We start from the raw sequence: 17,613 nt of genomic DNA on the forward strand, positions 1-17,613 counted from the left end.
ATTTTAAAGTCATTTATTTGATCATCTATAAGAATTCAAACTTATAAAACAAACTCAGTAATTGGTGTCAGACTGTAAGTATATTTTTGAGCATAAGTACATACCTCTTTCAGAATCTATAGTAGACCAAGTATTTCCTTCTAGCTATTTTATCTCAAAAAAAAAAAAATCCCATTTCTTTTTTGATACGTTGGAGGAAAACTTTGGGGACAGTTATATTTTTTCTTTTTTAAGAGACAGAGACTCAGTATTTTCTTGACAGCAACTTATTTAGTTGTTTAGAAAGTGTTTCCTGTTTGTCTTTGCCTTCTATCAGTTCATGAGTGTAGAGATTACCAGGTTTAATTGTAATATGCCATTTTTTATTCCACTGGTTCAGAAAGTCTGGGAGCCAAGGTAGAATTTATTTTTCTAATAGGATCCTTGCTATGTCAATTGCTCTTTTCTCTCTTATCTCGAGATCATAGGTATATAGAAAGTGTGTGCATGCTGTTCAGTTGCTGAGTTGTGTCTGACTCTTTTTCAACCCATGGACTGTAGCCCACCAGGCTCCTTTGTCCATGGGCTCATCCTGCAAGAATACTGGAGTGGGTTGCCATTTCCTCCTGCAGGGGATCTTCCCTATTCAGGGATCAAAACTGTGTCTCTTGCACTGGCAGGTGGATCCTTTCCCACTGAGCCACCTGGGAAGCCCACAGAAAGTGTACCTTTACTCAATTCAAAATGTTAAGACAGACTATGATACTGGGTATGCTACAGTATAAAATAACGCAAATTTCAGGGCTTAAAAAAATTCACTTATTACATCAACAAAAAAAATGAGCATTTTAGAACCCAAAATAGTGACAGAATAGCTCAATATCAAAATGTGGAAATGCAGTCAGCCACTAAAGCGATGGGGAGGACCTTTAGGATAGCTGGTGCCTGAGGACCAAGTACGTTCAGGACCCTCCATTTCTCATATCCACTTCCATCAGTGAAAAGGAGGGAGAAGAGATGGGAGGGTGGTTTTAGTGACCTCCAAGTGACTTTTCCACAAGCTAGGGGACAGGCTGTCTGCAGCTCTAAACTCAAATCCATTCATCTTTGTGACCAAAAAGGAGTCTTTTTGCCAATGTCTACTTAAATCTTATTGAAGGACTTTATCACAAAACCAATCACTGTTGCCCAAGAGTGAGGTTCTTTGATTCATCCAGCTTGAGTGAGGTATCACCTACCCTTCTACCAATTACTGAAGTCAAGAAAAGTGGATCATGTCTAAAGATGGCAGCTCCCTTTTGGATCCCAAGGATCAAATGGGAACTAAAGTAAGTCCCCAAAATTAAGGGATGCAGGTCCCCAAGGAAGGGAGGAATGCAGAGAAGCAGCACAACAAAAGTCTGCTCCAAGTGACTTCACTTGAAATTTTTAGTTCAAAAGATTATTATGCCTCAGAGTCAAGATCTACATGTTAGTTTGTTAGCTTTTCGAAGATGTAGGAAGGGTACACAATTGGGTAGAAATTAGACTTGTGTTCATGAATGAAATAATGGGTTAATACTCAGTATTAAGTAAATTTGCTTTACTCAGTGCTGAAGGAATATCACCCTAACAGAATTTAAACAAATGACATAGTCAGATGGACAAGGATTAAAACTGATAATTAATAAGGCTAATATGTTAGAATGGAAATTGAGGCAGCACATTGGTGTTATATCAGATAGAATGGCCCTCTCAAGGAGCTATTTTACATACTTTAGTGAGAGGAACAAATTACAAATATGTGAAAAAAATAGTTTCTGATACTGGTAGATGCTGTGAAGAAGACAGTGGAAGCAAATAGAGAGTACCTTGGTAACTGTGAAAGCTGCTCCAATGAGGGTTGTCAAGACCTTTGTAAGCAGTTGATATTCAAGCTGAGACATGATTGATGAGATGGATGTGATCCTGTTAAGGTCTAGAGACCAGCTTTCTGAACAAAGTAACAGTGAAGCCGAGGCATCTGGGATGGGAATAAGTTTATAGCACTGGAATATCAGTAATAAGGTCAATGCATCTAAAGTTTAGCAGACAAATGCAAAGTGCTAGAAGATAGGTCAGAGAGGGAGGCAGCTTCCAGATTATGCCTTGTAAGCCAAAGTAAGAAATTGGATTTTGATTCCAAACTGTACAAATTAAAAGAAAAGACCAGTGGGTTTGGCATTTAGATAATATTGCTATAAACTCTGTCTTGGGAGTAAAAAGCAAGCCAGATTGCAGTAGGTTTCAAAGACAACATGGAAAAGTCAAGTCATCTCCGGGAATCTCTGGTACAGTTCCAAAAGGCACAGGCTGCCATATAAGGACTTTTAACAGAGATAACACAGGTCTTTCTGGTCAATTTCTGATGGATTCTCAAGATGTAAATCATGTTCTTATCTACCTAGGACCCATTCATATTCATGCCCAACAGCAATATGTAATGATGACTAGAGAATCTGATGCCCCAAAGACTTCAAAGAAATTGCTTATTCCCCATTCTAAGACCTTCTTGCTCACAAGTAGCCCTGTATTTTTGGTGGAAAGGTGTGTTTTGACAGTACTTAATTCTGGAGAACTCATGGAAACCATCTTTGGCTTTACAAATCCTGATGTGAGTCCATTTTTAATGATGAACATTTTTTATCACAAAATGGAAAGTAACAGAGTAAATAAAAATGTGATTAACCCAGGATCTTACATAGTTTATAGTTAATAATGGCAAATTTCCCTACACCACTGAGAAGTTTCCATTTCATTTCATAAATTATTCATTAGCCCAAAGGAGACAGTTTGAGATTCAGTTTGCTAACCAATAATCTGAATTCTTGGCATAGCTTGCTAATAGTGATCATGTGGACATGCTCTTAGGACAACTGGTAGGCTCACCTTGCTCTCGCTTATTAAAGCTTCATACCTAGTGGTCTCATTTGTTGTTGTTCAGTCACTCAGTTGTATCTGACTCTTTGCAACCCAATGGACTGCAGCATGCCAGCCTTCCCTGTCCTTCACTATCTTTCAGAGTTTGCTCAGATGCATGTCCATTGAGTTGATGATGCCATCCAACCATCTCATCCTCTGTCACCCACTTTTCCTCCTCTCCTCAATCTTTCCCAGCATCAGGGTCTTTTTCAATGAGTCAGTTCTTTGAGTCAGGTGCCCAAAGTACTGGAGCTTCAACTTCAGCACCAGTTCTTCCAATGAATATTCAGGGTTGATTTGTTTTAGGATTGACTGGTTTGATCTCCTTGCTGTCCAAGGGATTCTCAAGAATTTCTCCAGTCTCAAAGTTTGAAAGCATCAATTCTTCAGCACCCAGTTTTCTTCATGGTCCATCTCTCACATCGTACATGATTAATGGAAAAACAATAACTTTGACTATATGGACCTTTGTTTGCAAAGTGATGTTTCTGCTTTTTAATATGTTGTCTAGGTGGGTCATAGCTTTTCTTCCAAGGAAAAAGTGTCTTTTAATTTCATGGCTGTAGTCACCATCTGCAGCAATTTTGGAGCCCAAGAAAATAAAGTCTGTCACTATTTCCATCATTTGCCCATGTATTTGCCATGAAGTGATGGGACCGGATGCCATGATTTTCCTTTTTTAATGGTGAATGTTAAGCCAGCTTTTTCACTTTCCTCTTTCATCTTCATCAAGAGGTTCTTTAGTTCCTCTTCGCTTTCTGCTGGAAGGGTGATGTCATCTGCATATTTGAGGTTACTGATTTTTCTCCTGGCAATCTTGACTCCAGCTTGTGCTTCAACCAGCCTGGCATTTCACAAGATGTATACTGCATATTAAATATGCAGGATGACAATATAAAGCCTTGATGTACTCCTTTCCTAATTTTGAACCAGTCCGTTGTTCCATGTCCAGTTCTAACTGTTGCTTCTTGACCAGAATACAGGTTTCTCAGGAGGCAAGTAAGGTGGTCTGGTATTCCCATCTCCTTAAGAATTTTCCACAGTTTGTTGTGATCCACACAAAGGCTTTAGCATAGTCAATGAACCAGAGGTAAATGTTTTTCTGGAATTCCTTTGCTTTTTCTATGGTCCAACAGATGTTGGCAATTTGATCTCTGGTTCTTCTGACTTTTATAAATCCAGCTTGTATCCCTGGAAGTTCTTGGTTCATATACTACTAAAGCCTAGTTTGAAGGACTTTGAGCATTACCTTGCTAGCATGTGAAATCAGCACAATTGTGCAGCTGCTTGAACATTGCTTGGCATTGTCTTTCTTTGGTATTGGAATGAAAACTGACCTTTTCCATTCCTAAGGGCATTGCTGAGTTTTCCAAATTTGCTGGCAAATTGAGTGTAGCACTTTAACAGCATCATCTCATGGAAGATTCTTCTCATGGAAGAACTTAAAAAATATTTCCTCTTCCTTTAGGATGCAGCAACTTTTCTGGCAAATTATTCTTCTTGCTCGCCCCAGTAGAGCATATTTCAGAGAATTTTACATTTACACATTGGACTTTATGATTTTCTTCTCAGCCAGACAGTCATATAACCAGCAGCTTCTTGGGAATGTGTTAAGAATTTTTTCCCCGTGCCCAAACCACATATCTGCCAGAGAAGTTACGAAGCTACATGTAAAAGAAAACAGTGTTTTATGGATTTGCTTCACCTGATTTCTACTTAGAATAAACCAAGCATGTACTTATTACTATGTGACTTTCCAAAATGAGAGAAACATTTGGATCATGGTCCTGCATGATGAATTTGCACCACCATTACCACCTCCTCACTGCTATTTACTTAAAAATCCTACAATGATAAGATCACTAGGTGACCTTTTTATTTTTTTTTTAAAGCCAAATAAGTTTGGACTATTTTCCTCAACTGGTAGGGCTGCTATAAACTAGCTCATCTCTCTTTCTTGAAATTCATATCCTTATACATGCTCTTTCATGATAAGATCACTAGGTAATTAAGACTTGCCACATAACTCCCATACAAGGCAATACTAAATGAGGTTTATGTTTGAGAAGCTGGGTGACCACATCAATCATGGCATGTTTACTGAAGAACTGGGTGCCTCATCAGATCTACTCCTCACATCAAAGAGGTCTTTTGCCCTTAGTTGGACTTACATCCTAGCTCTGTATTTTTCTGCAACCTAGCAAGTTCCTTGACTTTTCTTATCATCAGTTTCTTCATTATGTAAAGTAGAAATAACAATACTACTTGTCTTATAATAATGTAGATAAATTGAGATAATACATATCAAGTACTCAGAACAGCCTGGCATATAAGTAAGGTTGGTCATTATTATTCTGTGTAAACTATTCTGGGAAATAAATGAAGAATCAAAAAATGTGAGTGATATATATCATTGTAGAATTAAGAGAGCTATCATGTTGTATTGATTTTTAAGTAACCACAGGAAATTTAGGGACAAAAGAAGTCAAGGGGATGAGAAAGGCTTCATAGAAGTCATGAGGCTTGAGCAAGGCCCTGAAGAATTTGAATAGGAAATGTAAAAACAATCATCTGTGGACCCAGAGGCAGCAGCAGGAAGGAATGTGCCTGTAAAGCACAGATAAAAGACCAGTCTGGAAAGAGAAGAAGAATGTAAAAGGATATGAATTTGAAGAAAAAGAGATGATCTAGCTTATAGCAGGCCTACCAGATGAGGAAAACAATCTAAATTTATTTGGTTTTAAAAAAATGGAAAGAAAGAGGACTTTTGACCAAAAATAATTTATTTCTGTCTCTCAAGAGTCCCTTGGACTGCAGGATCAAGCCAGTCAACCCTAAAGGAAATCAGTCCTGAATATTCATTGGAAGGACTGATGCTGAAGCTTAAACTCCAATACTTTGGCCACCTGATGTGACGAACTGACTCATTTGAAAAGCCTCTGATGCTGGAAAAGATTGAAGGCAGGAGAAGGGAACAAAGGATGAGATGGTTGGATGGCATCACCAATGTGATGGACATAAGCTTGAGCAAACTCCGGAAGACAGTGAAGGACAGGGAAGCCTGGCAGGCTGTAGTCCATGGGGTTGCAAAGAGTCAGACATGACTGAGCAACTGAACTGAACTGAAGGCCCATTTCCTCAATCATAGATGGCCATCTTGTTGTGTCATCACATGATGGAAGGCTGGAGGGAACTCTCTGAGATCTCTTATATAAGGGCACTAATTCCATTCTTGAAGGCTCCACCCTCATGTACTAATCACCTTCCAAAGCCCCACCTTTTATCACCATCACATTGGGGTTAGGATTTCACTTGGGAATTTAGAGTGGACATAAACATTCAGTCTATAGCAATTGGACATGATTGTACTATAGCAGGTAGGCCTTTAATAGAATTCAGTCATGGAATAGTGAGAGCTTTCAGGGAAATAGAGGCACCAAAGATCTCCTAATGCTATTTCCCTCACCACGCACTGCCCATGTTTCTTTGCTTCTCTTTTTGGCAAAATTGCTCAAAAAAGTTCTATACTTACTGTCTTTTGTTTCTCTTTTCTTATCATACTATCTCTCAGGCTTTTGCTCCCTTGCTCTATTGAAACTGCTCATGTCAATGACATGCATGTTGCTGACTAATAGTCATTTTCAGTCCTTATTTTACTTCTCAGCAGCATTTGATAGAACTGACCATCACTTCTTCCTTTATAGACTTTCCTCACTCAGTTTTCAGGATACAACATACTCCCACCCCACTGGTAATTCTTTCTCATCTCCTTTAGCTTGCTACTTCTCTTCTCTGATCCTCTTAATGTGAGGGCTCAGCTCTTGGTCTTCTTATCTTCTCTCTATACATTCGCTCTCTTAGCCACCCAGATCAAAAAATGAACAATATCATTTTTGAATACACTGAATACTCACAATCAAAGATATGAAAAAGTGTTGGTGAGGAGATGGAGAAATCTGAACTCTTCTGCATTGTTGGTGGAGTATAAGATGGTGTGGCCCCTTTGGAAAACAGTTCTGTAGTTATTCAAAAGTTACACAGAGTGTTACCACTTGACCCAATAACTCTAGTCTTAAGATATATACCCAAGGGAATTGAAAACATATGTTCACACAAAAACTTATACATAACTGTTCATGGTAACATCATTCATAAGAGCCAAAAAGTGGAAACAACCGAAATGGCCACCAATTGATGAATGGATAATCAAAAGGTGGTTCTATCTACTCAATAGACTACTATTCAGCCATAAACAGGATTGACAAACTGATACAACATACAACATGGATGAATCTTAAGAGATTATGCTATGCTGAAGAAGCTAGACAAAAAAAGCATATATTGCATGATTCTATATGTGAAATGTATACAATAGGCAAGTCCATAGATACAGGAAGTAAATCAGTATTTTTCAGGGGCTGAGGAGAAGAAATGGGGACTGACTGCTATTGAAAATGGGGCTTCTATTTTGATGAAAATACTCTGTAATTGGTGATGACGGTTACAATAACCTTGTGAAGATACTAAAAACAACTGAATTGTACACTTAAACTGTGAATTTTATGGTATCTAAATTATATCTTAATTTAAAAAAAACTACAAGGCTTTGAGCTTCCTTTTCATAGTTTACAGGTACAGGCCCAGCATCCTGGGCTAGATTTATTACTACAGGTGACTGGATCTGTCTTTGAGGTTCATGGAAGTCAATCAATAAGGAAACCATCCTGGATTAAACAGTTCATACATGACAAATGAATTCTGAAGTTAGAAACTTTGTCCTGGGAATACACATTAGGAAAAATTATGATGTGAATCTTATATCAGGGGCTATTAGGTAATACAATAGATGCTGTCTTTGCAGTTTTGCCTAAGACACAGAAACATTCTTTGGAAGGATGTTTCTTCTACTGACCAACTCTAAAGGATTAGGGCATAAAATCAAATTGCAACTAACTCTATAAAGGAATTTTTGCCAAAATAGTATAGCCTATTTCCAGATGATCTAACTTTTATAAAGATAAGCTGATGAGGCCAAGAGACACAAAGAATCACATTTCTTTAGACCAACTTCCCCAAATACCAGATGTCTCAACTGAACATTTGGCAAGCATTAGGAGGCAGTCTAAATTCTGATTTGTATTGCTGATTAAATAAATGTCCATATGTTTTTGATACTGGATACGCAGGTAGCAAAGTCAATATACTGTCATGAGAATTTAGGGGCTTGATTTATACCCTTATCCAATCAAAGAGCCATCATACTTCCAGCTGGGGTGAACTCCAGAGATACCTACAGATGGAGGTAAAATGTCTTTCAGCTTCAGAGGAGAACTCTGAGTCCTCTCATTTGGACAAGCACTTAGTTGAGAGTCTAGCATTTCTGCTGTTAGACATGGGAAGCATAATTTTGGTCTGAGAAAACTCTAAGTGCAGGTGTTTTTAATCAACTGCTTCTATCATGAAAGCATTTCAATAGAATCCCTGCAAAACGTGTCACTTGGTGTAGATCTGCATTTTTAACAAACTAGCTCCAAAATATACCCCCTCAAGTAGATGAATGATCTCTTTGGATTTAAGGTATGTTTGTTTTGGATACTATACTACAGTGCTTTTCTCTATAAATGTTTACTGAATGAGTGAACGATTTAATGAATCTATATTATATTATCAAGGTAATATTAGAGTTGAATATTTTTCTTATACAATTTTAATAGGAATGCCACGCTATAAGTGAAGCTTTCTCAGATGACAAAAAGATTTTCCTTTTAAAAACTGATTATTTACTGATATGTCTTCCCCATTATGTTATAAGCTCTTTGATGATGTTATTCACCTTTGCATCCTCCACACAATGCCTACTCCTGTGCAAGGTCCATAAGCAGATGCTCAAAAAACAATAGGAGAAAGATATGGAATAGAACTAGTTGGGATTATTTTTTACACTTCAAGATTTGGATGCACACTCTGTTCAGCAGTACCAAGGCAGGTCCATAGAGTGACTACTCCACCCCAGAAGCTAAAGGAGGACAGCTCTTTCCTCTCTCCTCTCTCTGACAGCTGGAGTATAGGTCAGTGACTAGTCATGGCCAAAGAGACCTTAGTAGTAGGGACTTTGGATCTGGAGGGAATGACTCAAAGATGCAGGATTACTTAAGTGTTAATTTGAAATACCAGTGGCAGAACTGTGAGTTTGCAGCACAGCAACTGGTCTCCAAGCATAGTGGTAACCACAGCTTCCTAAGTATCCTAGTCCCATGGTAAGAATTTGGCCTTGTCCTGCCAATGATCTTTATTCCTGCCCCAGCCTGACTTTCTAGATATCTGTCAATTCATGAGCCACCCATGTACACTGAAGAGTAAATTCAAAGGCAATCCAAAAGTATATTAAAAAAGAAACCTAATATTACCTTTTGTACTCACTTCCTTGGAAGATGAATCACTTCTTACCCCTTAACTCAGGCATATAACAATTATGGTTTTTCAACCATACTGTGCTCTCTCAAATTTTCCTATCCCTCCTATGAAATACAGTTATCTTTTAAAAAATCCAAACGTCTATCTAGATTTTAAATATCCAAGATATTGCAAAGATTTTCCCACTATGTTAAAGAAATGAAACAATGGAGTAAAGAGATTTTTTAAAACTCCTATATACACACAATAGCCAAAACCAGAAACCACTAAAATGAATACTTCATCAATGGATCAATAGATTTAAAATAAGGGGCTTCACTGGTGGCTCAGTGGTAAAGAATCTGCCGCCAATGCAGGAGACACTGGTGCTATCCCTGGTCCAGGATGATCCCACATGCTGTGGAGCAAATAAGCCCATGCATCACAACTACTGAGCCTGTGCTCTAGACCTAGGAGCTGCAGACGCTGAGCCCGCATGCTGCAACCACTGAAGTCCACATGCCCTAGAGCCCATACTCTGCACCAAGAGAAACCACTGCAATGAGAAGCCTGCACACAGCAACTAGAGTAGCCCCCACTTGCCACAGATAGAGAAAGTCCATGCAGCAACAAAGACGCAGCACAACCAACAATAAAACTAGATAAAGCAATTTTTTAAATATGGTGTATCCACACAATGGAATATTATTCAGCCATAAACAGAAATAAAACACTGATACATGGATGCATGAAAACATTATGCTTAGTGAAAGAAGTCAGATAATGATGATGTTTCCACAACATTATGAATACACTAAATGCCACTGAATTGTACACTTTAAAATGGTTAAAATGGTGAGTGTTATGACATGTGTTTTTTCCACAATAAGAAATTTAAATTTAGTATCCCCCAAATTAGGAGAAATATAAAGCAGAATATTTTAAAAATGATTCCTTCTGTTTACAACAGAACAGAGTGGCTTGTCAAGAGAATTTTCTGGTTATAAAATCTTTGTAGTTCCAACTTTACCTTCGAACTCTCAGTGGAGTTGTGTCATTATGTAATCAGGTTTCCATATTAAGAAATTACCCTGTGTCTGGCGAGAGGAAAGTAACGCTCTTCCAAAAGGCATTTAATTTATCTCTGATCACAATCACAACTCCTTTCATTTAGACACAATGAGGAAGTTGTGAAAATGAAGTACCGTTTAATGGATCTTGACAAATATAATTTTTCCACTCTGGCAAAGTTTAAAGCTCTCTTATTACAACAGTTACTCAATTTTCCAAAGATGTAGGACTTCACATGGGAAGAATAGGCTGAAGATGCTAGTATTTACATAATTCTTCAAACTGGGTTAACAAGAATGTGCTGCAGGTTGCTACCCCATAATTAGATGGCTCATTATTGTAAAATATTTCAAGTTTGCTCAGTGGAATACTGGGAAATGACATTAACTCAGTCTTTTACTCTAGAATTTTATAACGTTTTATTTCTATCATTTCTATATTTCCCCCAAACCTCACATTCATCATCAGTAAAAGAAAAAAATATGTGTGTTTATATGTTTAATTGTATAAACACACACACACTCACACATATATTCTAAGACCTTTCAATTATTGTTTTCCAATCCCAACAGAACTAGAAAAGAAAGCCTTACACACCAAGAATCCCACTTTCAAAGTATTGATTTCAGTGTGTGTGTATCAAAGCCAGAGTGATTGTCTTTTCATTCTAACAAGCAAAAATGGTGAACTCTTTCCTGATTTACATTTTCTGCAATACATAGGGTAAATTGAAATACCAGCAACTTCATGTTCTATTTCTCAACTTATTGAAAAATGTGTGTTGCTTAAAAATGCATTTTCAATACTCTCTTGGGGGAAAATTGCAAGATTTCTCCATCAGATTCCTCGGAAGAAACCATCTTAATGCTTTTATAAATAACAAAAGAATTTCATTTCAGGAGTCCTTAAAATACAATCATTTCATTTACTTTTAGAGGCTTTATTAAAGTAGGTTTTCAACCCACACTCTTCAGAGCAGGTGCCTGTAATTAAAAACAGCCCTCTCACCTGATCCATTTCCTGTGCTTTTTGGGTGTGAGAGCACTAACTCACCCGGAATTCATAAGGAAGACATTATTGCCAAGTCCCATGAAGCCCTCTGAGAAATTCATCAGGGCTACAAACTACTGACCTTACCCTAAACCCATCTGCTTGCAGGCCAGCTGACTCAGGGTCTCTTGCCAGCCATCCGCACACACGTGGTGTTCCATGGCAGATCTGCGAGCCATCAGGAATGAGGAGTTCACGTTTGCAGAGAGGGTCACTGAGTGGGGAAAAAAAGGAGGGGCACTCTAATTTAAAACATCTCTTCTCATGAAACCACATGATAACATGGCTTTATTTTACTTGCAGACATTTATTTTTATTTCTTTTAGCTAAAAACTATTTGAATTCTTCCGCTCTGCAAACCATAGTGATCACCACGTGGCAGAGGACTAGAAAATGAGTTAGATGTGTTGTCTGCCCTCCAAGAACTAGAGACTCAGGGAAATGGACAGGCAATTCTCAACTTTTTATTATGAGTTAGAAGATGGCCAGAGGGTCCCATTCCCATGAGTTTATCCAATGATTTGCAAAAGAAGGAGCTAGTTGTAACGTCATTCAAATTGTTTCCTTTCAAGAAGGTCTTTGAGAATGAAAATGTGTGAGTGATGTTAATTTGGGATTAATGTGGCATATGGGCTAATTCTTCTTTTATAAAAGAGAATCCTCTGTACTTCATACACCACAGATAATTTATGGAAACATTGCACAATTAATGACAATACATTTCATAATTATGATTTGGCCAGATGATGCCAAAATAAGGACCAAGGGAATGGAAAGAGGGATAAGTGTAGGACGACAGAAAGAACCAAACTCAAGATTATAAACTGCAACACTGGAACACCAGTGGGAGATGCCTTTAAGTCCTGTGCATGGAAGGTAGTAGATAGACAGAAATCTCACCTGGATTTGGAGCAAGAATATAGGGCAGACAGAAAGGCCACGCTAATATCTTATTCCAGGTAGTGTCAGTGATATAAGAATGACCAACTAATGATAAATGTTAAAGTTGAGGGATGATAGAGTTTAAAATTATATTCATATGGAAAGTTATATGATCATAAAAATTTGAACCCAAATATTTTCATGTGTAAGACACACAATAACCTGGGGGGATGTGTTCTGTGAGTTGGAAACGGCATTACAAATCATGGATGACTGCTTTTACAGTAGTAAAGTAGAATAGATGAACTTGGTTAGTAAGATCCATAAAACCAGTTAGGATTCATTTAACTTAAATGGCTGCCAGGCGTCAGAGCAGATGGCAGAAACAAGCAGCTCACCACAGTCCCACTCATCGGAACTGTCTATGCAGTCGGCTTCACCGTCACACCACCGGTCACGTGACACACACTCGTGGTTTGCACATTCTAGCTCATCAGCTTGGCAAAACGCTGGTAGGGGAACAAGAAGGGAGGAGACAAACATTTTAGGAATGGATGGGATTTTCACTAACAGGCATCTCACGGTTTGCCAACAGGTGCATCAAAGGAGGAAAAGATGTGGTGGCCGAGGCCTTCCAGTAAGAGTCAATACAGAGGAGCAAAGCTGGTACGATCTCATTTCTGAGATGTCCACCCACACAAACAGCAAGCATTTAAACAGCTCTACTATCTCCAAGTGACTAAGCTCTCTAGTTCTAACCACAGGATTGAAAAAGTGGCACCCAGAGCAGCAGAAATCCCAAAGATGACAGCACAGAACTAAATTCTGAAGTGGCTTGAGCTGAGCACTGGGCATGAGCAGACTGGAGTCACTCTAGGATGAAACCCAGCTCTGTCCACATATATGGTTAGTTTTATCTTTTTTAATCTCTAGTATTAAGTGACTCTCAAGTCACACACTAATCTTCTCTTGGGTTTTTAAAAACTATAGCCAAACTCCTTAATTGCCTATCTAACATCTATTACTTTTCTTTCTCCTTTCTTAAGGGAATCCGATTTTTATTCAGGCCTCCACACCAGCCCCTGTCCAGGGAAAGAATCCTAAGTCGTTTAAATAAGACATGGCATTTTTCTCACTACAATTGTATTTTCCTGAGTACAGTTATTAGCCCAGGAGCAAACATGGCATCTCAAATCAGCGTTTCGGCTTGTGGTTTTGTAGGTTGTACTTTACAAGGTGGTTCCTGACCAAACCCTGCCATCCAAGGCTTCGTGTCCTAACCTGGAAGAGAAGTGACCCGGAAGAGACACCTTCTTTTCTTATTGGTTCTCCCTAAGGATGCTTCTAGACCAATATCATCATGCATATGTTTTACACATTTGATTGTATTTGGCATATATTTTTCCAAGTGAAGTTTTAGTCAAAAAGTCTGAAAATACAAAAAGCTTTTGACATGTATTTCCAAATTTCTCACTTATCCAAAATGAGGGGTAATTAATGTTTAAAATAAAATGTCAAAAAAATAAAAATAAAATAAAATGTCACATTGACAAATGCCCAATAAGTACTTACAGCAGTTTTTTTCATCCATGTTATCAGGGCAGTCTGGAAACCCATCACAGATGACTGTGTGCTTCAGACATTGTTTACTGGATGGACATTCCCAAAGATCTCTCTCCTTACACCCTGGAGACAAAAGGAAAGGTAATTTGCAATAGATGTGAAGGTGAAATAACTATGGCTTTGATCAAACAAAGTAAAAAAAGAATGACAATATAAAGGGAGGATTTCTTTCTTCTTAACAAGTTTTGACTCCTGTATACCATGGAAAATGTAATTTTGAAAGTATAAATGCTTGGTAATCTCCATATTGCATTATACATAGTACATCTCTTCCAGGAGAAGATCAAAAGTGACATATGGCAAACAGGAAAAAAATGAAAAAGCAACTGTACAGTAACGTTCATCTTTTGCTGTTCCTTTTGCTTTCTGAGCCAATTTGCCAACACATACAACTCATCTCTAAAACGATGAGCTACACTTTTAAGCAAATATGCCCAACCTAGTGATCTAAATGTATATTATCTTAAAATGTAATTTCAATCAACAAATGGTAATGCCATCTGTGTTTTAGCCAAAGAGGCAACTCCTATGCCAAATATCTACAAAACTAGTTTATGAGCCAGGTATGAAAGCCATTACCCTCAGTAATGTAGCCAGAAATCTAAGATTAGAAACTATCTATTGTATGAGAAATAAACACAAAGACTATAAGCTTGAATGGTAATTTGTCTATAAAATAACAAGCTCTTGCAATGAACTTAATAAATGTCATTTGATTCACAGATAGTGAATTTATATGTTCGCTAAAACATGCCAAATGTCTAATTGTTCTTGCCACTCAGGTTGGACCCATGACTGTCACCATGTTGTGAGGGTGTGGAGGAAGAGACCACATATATTCATCTTCGAGCATCTTGACTCCCCTGCCTAGAATGGCAGCTAGCCCTCAGTAGACGCCCAACACATATGAATTTTAAATGGAACTTTATTTCATGTAAGAAACAAAAAATCTCTTGTTCCTAGAAAAAGGTAGTTTAGTTTACAGTGAATGAAACACCAAGCAGTGATGAAATAAGGAGTGTCTTTAAAGACACTATTTCTCATCAGCTGCTACTGCTGCTGCTGCTAAGTCACTTCAGTCGTGTCCGACTCTGTGCGACCCCATAGACAGCAGCCCATCAGGCTCCCCCGTCCCTGGGATTCTCCAGGCAAGAACACTGGAGTGGGCTGCAATTTCCTTCTCCAATGCATGAAAGTGAAAAGTGAAAGTGAAGCCGCTCAGTTGTGTCCGACCCTCAGCGACCCCATGGACTGCAGCCCACCAGGCTCCTCCGTCCATGGGATTTTCCAGGCAAGAGTACTGGAGTGGGGTGCCATTGCCTTCTCCGATTTCTCATCAGACCTGGTACAAATCATTCAGAGAAATGGCATGGATGATTGACTCAAGTTTCTTGGAGTCCCTCATAGGAAAATAATCTGCTTTAAAAAAGAATTTTCATTGAAAAATTATCAAAATAAATTCACAGAAGAGAGATTTTTACTACGGGAAAAGTTAGGTTTAAAGTGTTTCAGATGCTTAGCAGGTAAAGAATCCACCTGCAATGCAGGAGATGTGGGTTGATCCCTAGGTCACGAAGATCCTCTGGAGGAAGAAATGACAACCCACACTAGTATTCTTGCCTGGGAAATCCCATGGACAGAGGAGCCTGCCAGGACGCAGAGTCAGACACAGCTGAGCAACCAACCATGCATGGTCGCACCATTCAGGGCCTCCCTGGTGGTCCAGTGGTTAGGACTCTGCACTTACACTGCAAGGAGCATGGGTTTTATCTCTGCTCAGGGAACTAAGATCCCACATGCCACACGGTATGGCTGAAAAAAGGTGGGGGGGGGGGGGCGGTTAATGAAAAGTACAATAAAATATTTTTAAAATAAAGTGCTTCATCATTCAAACATATAGGACCCTGGGAGAGTATCTGACCACAGAATTGTATAGGAAATAAATAGTGAGAATCCTTCACTAACTATCCGGAATTGTCTTAGGCCCAGGGACATCTATTCTAAGAACTCATGGGGATATTATTTGGAGTTTTCAGCTAACCGAGAATATAGACGTCATCTGGAATGTTCTGACAATGAGACTCTCATCACAAACGACACCACTTGCTAGCAGATGATGAGAGAAAACAGCATGAGTCTTTCTGACTATTCACAAGAGTACAGAGAAGAACCTGAACACGTGGAATGAGCTGAGAAAAGACCACACAAGTCAACCCACTGGTCTAGAAGATCTGCATCCTCACTGAGGGTAGTAATAGGAACTAACACTGATTATCCACCCTAAATCCACATTCTAGATAATAGTTTTAGTTCTTAACACCACAATGTCAGAATTACAATCATCATTTCCTAAGTGAGGAAACTGAGAGTTAGAGAAAATAAATTGCTCCAAACGCAGCCTTATGGAGAAATCTCCAGTTGGGAAGAAGGTCCAAGTCCTCAGTTGCAGCCGTCTGTTCGTTGAGAATACATAGCACGTGCCAGGGGTAAGAGCAAGGGAAACAGAGCTTAGAGGCAGACACCTGGATTTAAGCCCCAGCTTCAATCTCATTAGCTGTGTGACCTTGGATAAGTTTCTTAATGTCTCTGAACCTCTGTTTCCATATCTCTAAAATAGGAATCATAACACCTGCTACAAAGGGTTGCTATAAGGGAGAAATGAGTACTCTCTGGTCAGTAATTTCCCTTCTGTATATTCTCTTTTCTAATAAAAGTTTGTGCGGCCTAATGCCCTCTTCTGTGGAGTTATGATGAGCATAAATGAATTAGGATGAAAAAAGGTCAGGACATGAGTCCCATGGAAGACAATACTGTGATTTTGTGAAGAAACCATTCTCTCTTTAAAGTGACATTTTTGGTGTAATTATGCTTTAAAAGGAAGAGGGTATAACTCCATTAAAAATGAAAAACAGATACGGATAGGATGGGATGTCTAATGCAGCTGTAGGTTATAAAATCAAATAATTGTTGATGTCAGGATAACAGCCACCCCTGCGCAGAGTCCATGGCCATAACCACTCACAGTGCTCACTGTGTGTTGCTAAAGTGGCAGTTAATCCCAGTTTTCCTGGGACTTTGCAGGTTTGAGCATCAATCTACCCCACTTCCAAGGAACCACTCGCAGTACCAGACAAACCAGAATGGTTCATCACCTAAGTGTGCTAAGCATTCTGCTGGGTTCTTATTCATTCTCATTTTCACAAAAATTCTGTGAAGCTGGCTTCCCTGTCTTGGGCAGATCCCACTTGAACTGGGGAACCTTGTCTCTCCATCAAAAAAGTTGTCATTCACAAACATAGGGAACTGACTTATGGACACAGTAGGACAGGGTAAGGAAGGAGAGGGTGAGATGTATGGAGAGAGCAACATAGAAACATATATTACCATATGTAAAGTAGATAGCCCATGGGATCTACTTTATGACTCAGGGAACTAAAACAGGGGCTCTGTATCAACCTAGAGGTATGGGATGGCAAGGAAGGTAGGAGAGATGTTCAAGAGGGAGGGGACGTATGTATACCTATGGTTGATTCATGTTGATGGTTGGCAGAAACCAACACAATGCTGTAAAGCAATTATCCTTCAATTAAAAATAAATAAAATTTTAGAAAGTTGTCATTATAGGTGAAGAGAGCAAACCACCTTAAAACAGATGCTTCTTGTACTTTACGAAGC

The 17,613-nt window shown here is 38.8% G+C and overlaps 1 protein-coding gene across 3 annotated transcripts in view; it reads right to left on the reverse strand.

Moving 5' to 3' along the window:
* Nucleotides 1–17,613, reverse strand: part of CORIN (corin, serine peptidase) — a 309,430-nt gene that overhangs the window by 48,291 nt on the left and 243,526 nt on the right. For all 3 annotated transcript variants that reach the window (XM_019962698.2, XM_070791393.1, XM_070791394.1), the window contains 3 exons: nucleotides 13,888–14,001; nucleotides 12,714–12,824; nucleotides 11,521–11,647 (listed from right to left, as the gene is read on the reverse strand). In XM_019962698.2, the coding sequence (XP_019818257.2) occupies nucleotides 11,521–11,647; nucleotides 12,714–12,824; nucleotides 13,888–14,001 (352 nt within the window). The remainder of the gene's footprint in view (nucleotides 1–11,520; nucleotides 11,648–12,713; nucleotides 12,825–13,887; nucleotides 14,002–17,613) is intronic.

This window comes from Bos indicus, chromosome 6, assembly GCF_029378745.1.
Source record: "Bos indicus isolate NIAB-ARS_2022 breed Sahiwal x Tharparkar chromosome 6, NIAB-ARS_B.indTharparkar_mat_pri_1.0, whole genome shotgun sequence".
NCBI classification, from domain to species: domain Eukaryota; kingdom Metazoa; phylum Chordata; class Mammalia; order Artiodactyla; family Bovidae; genus Bos; species Bos indicus.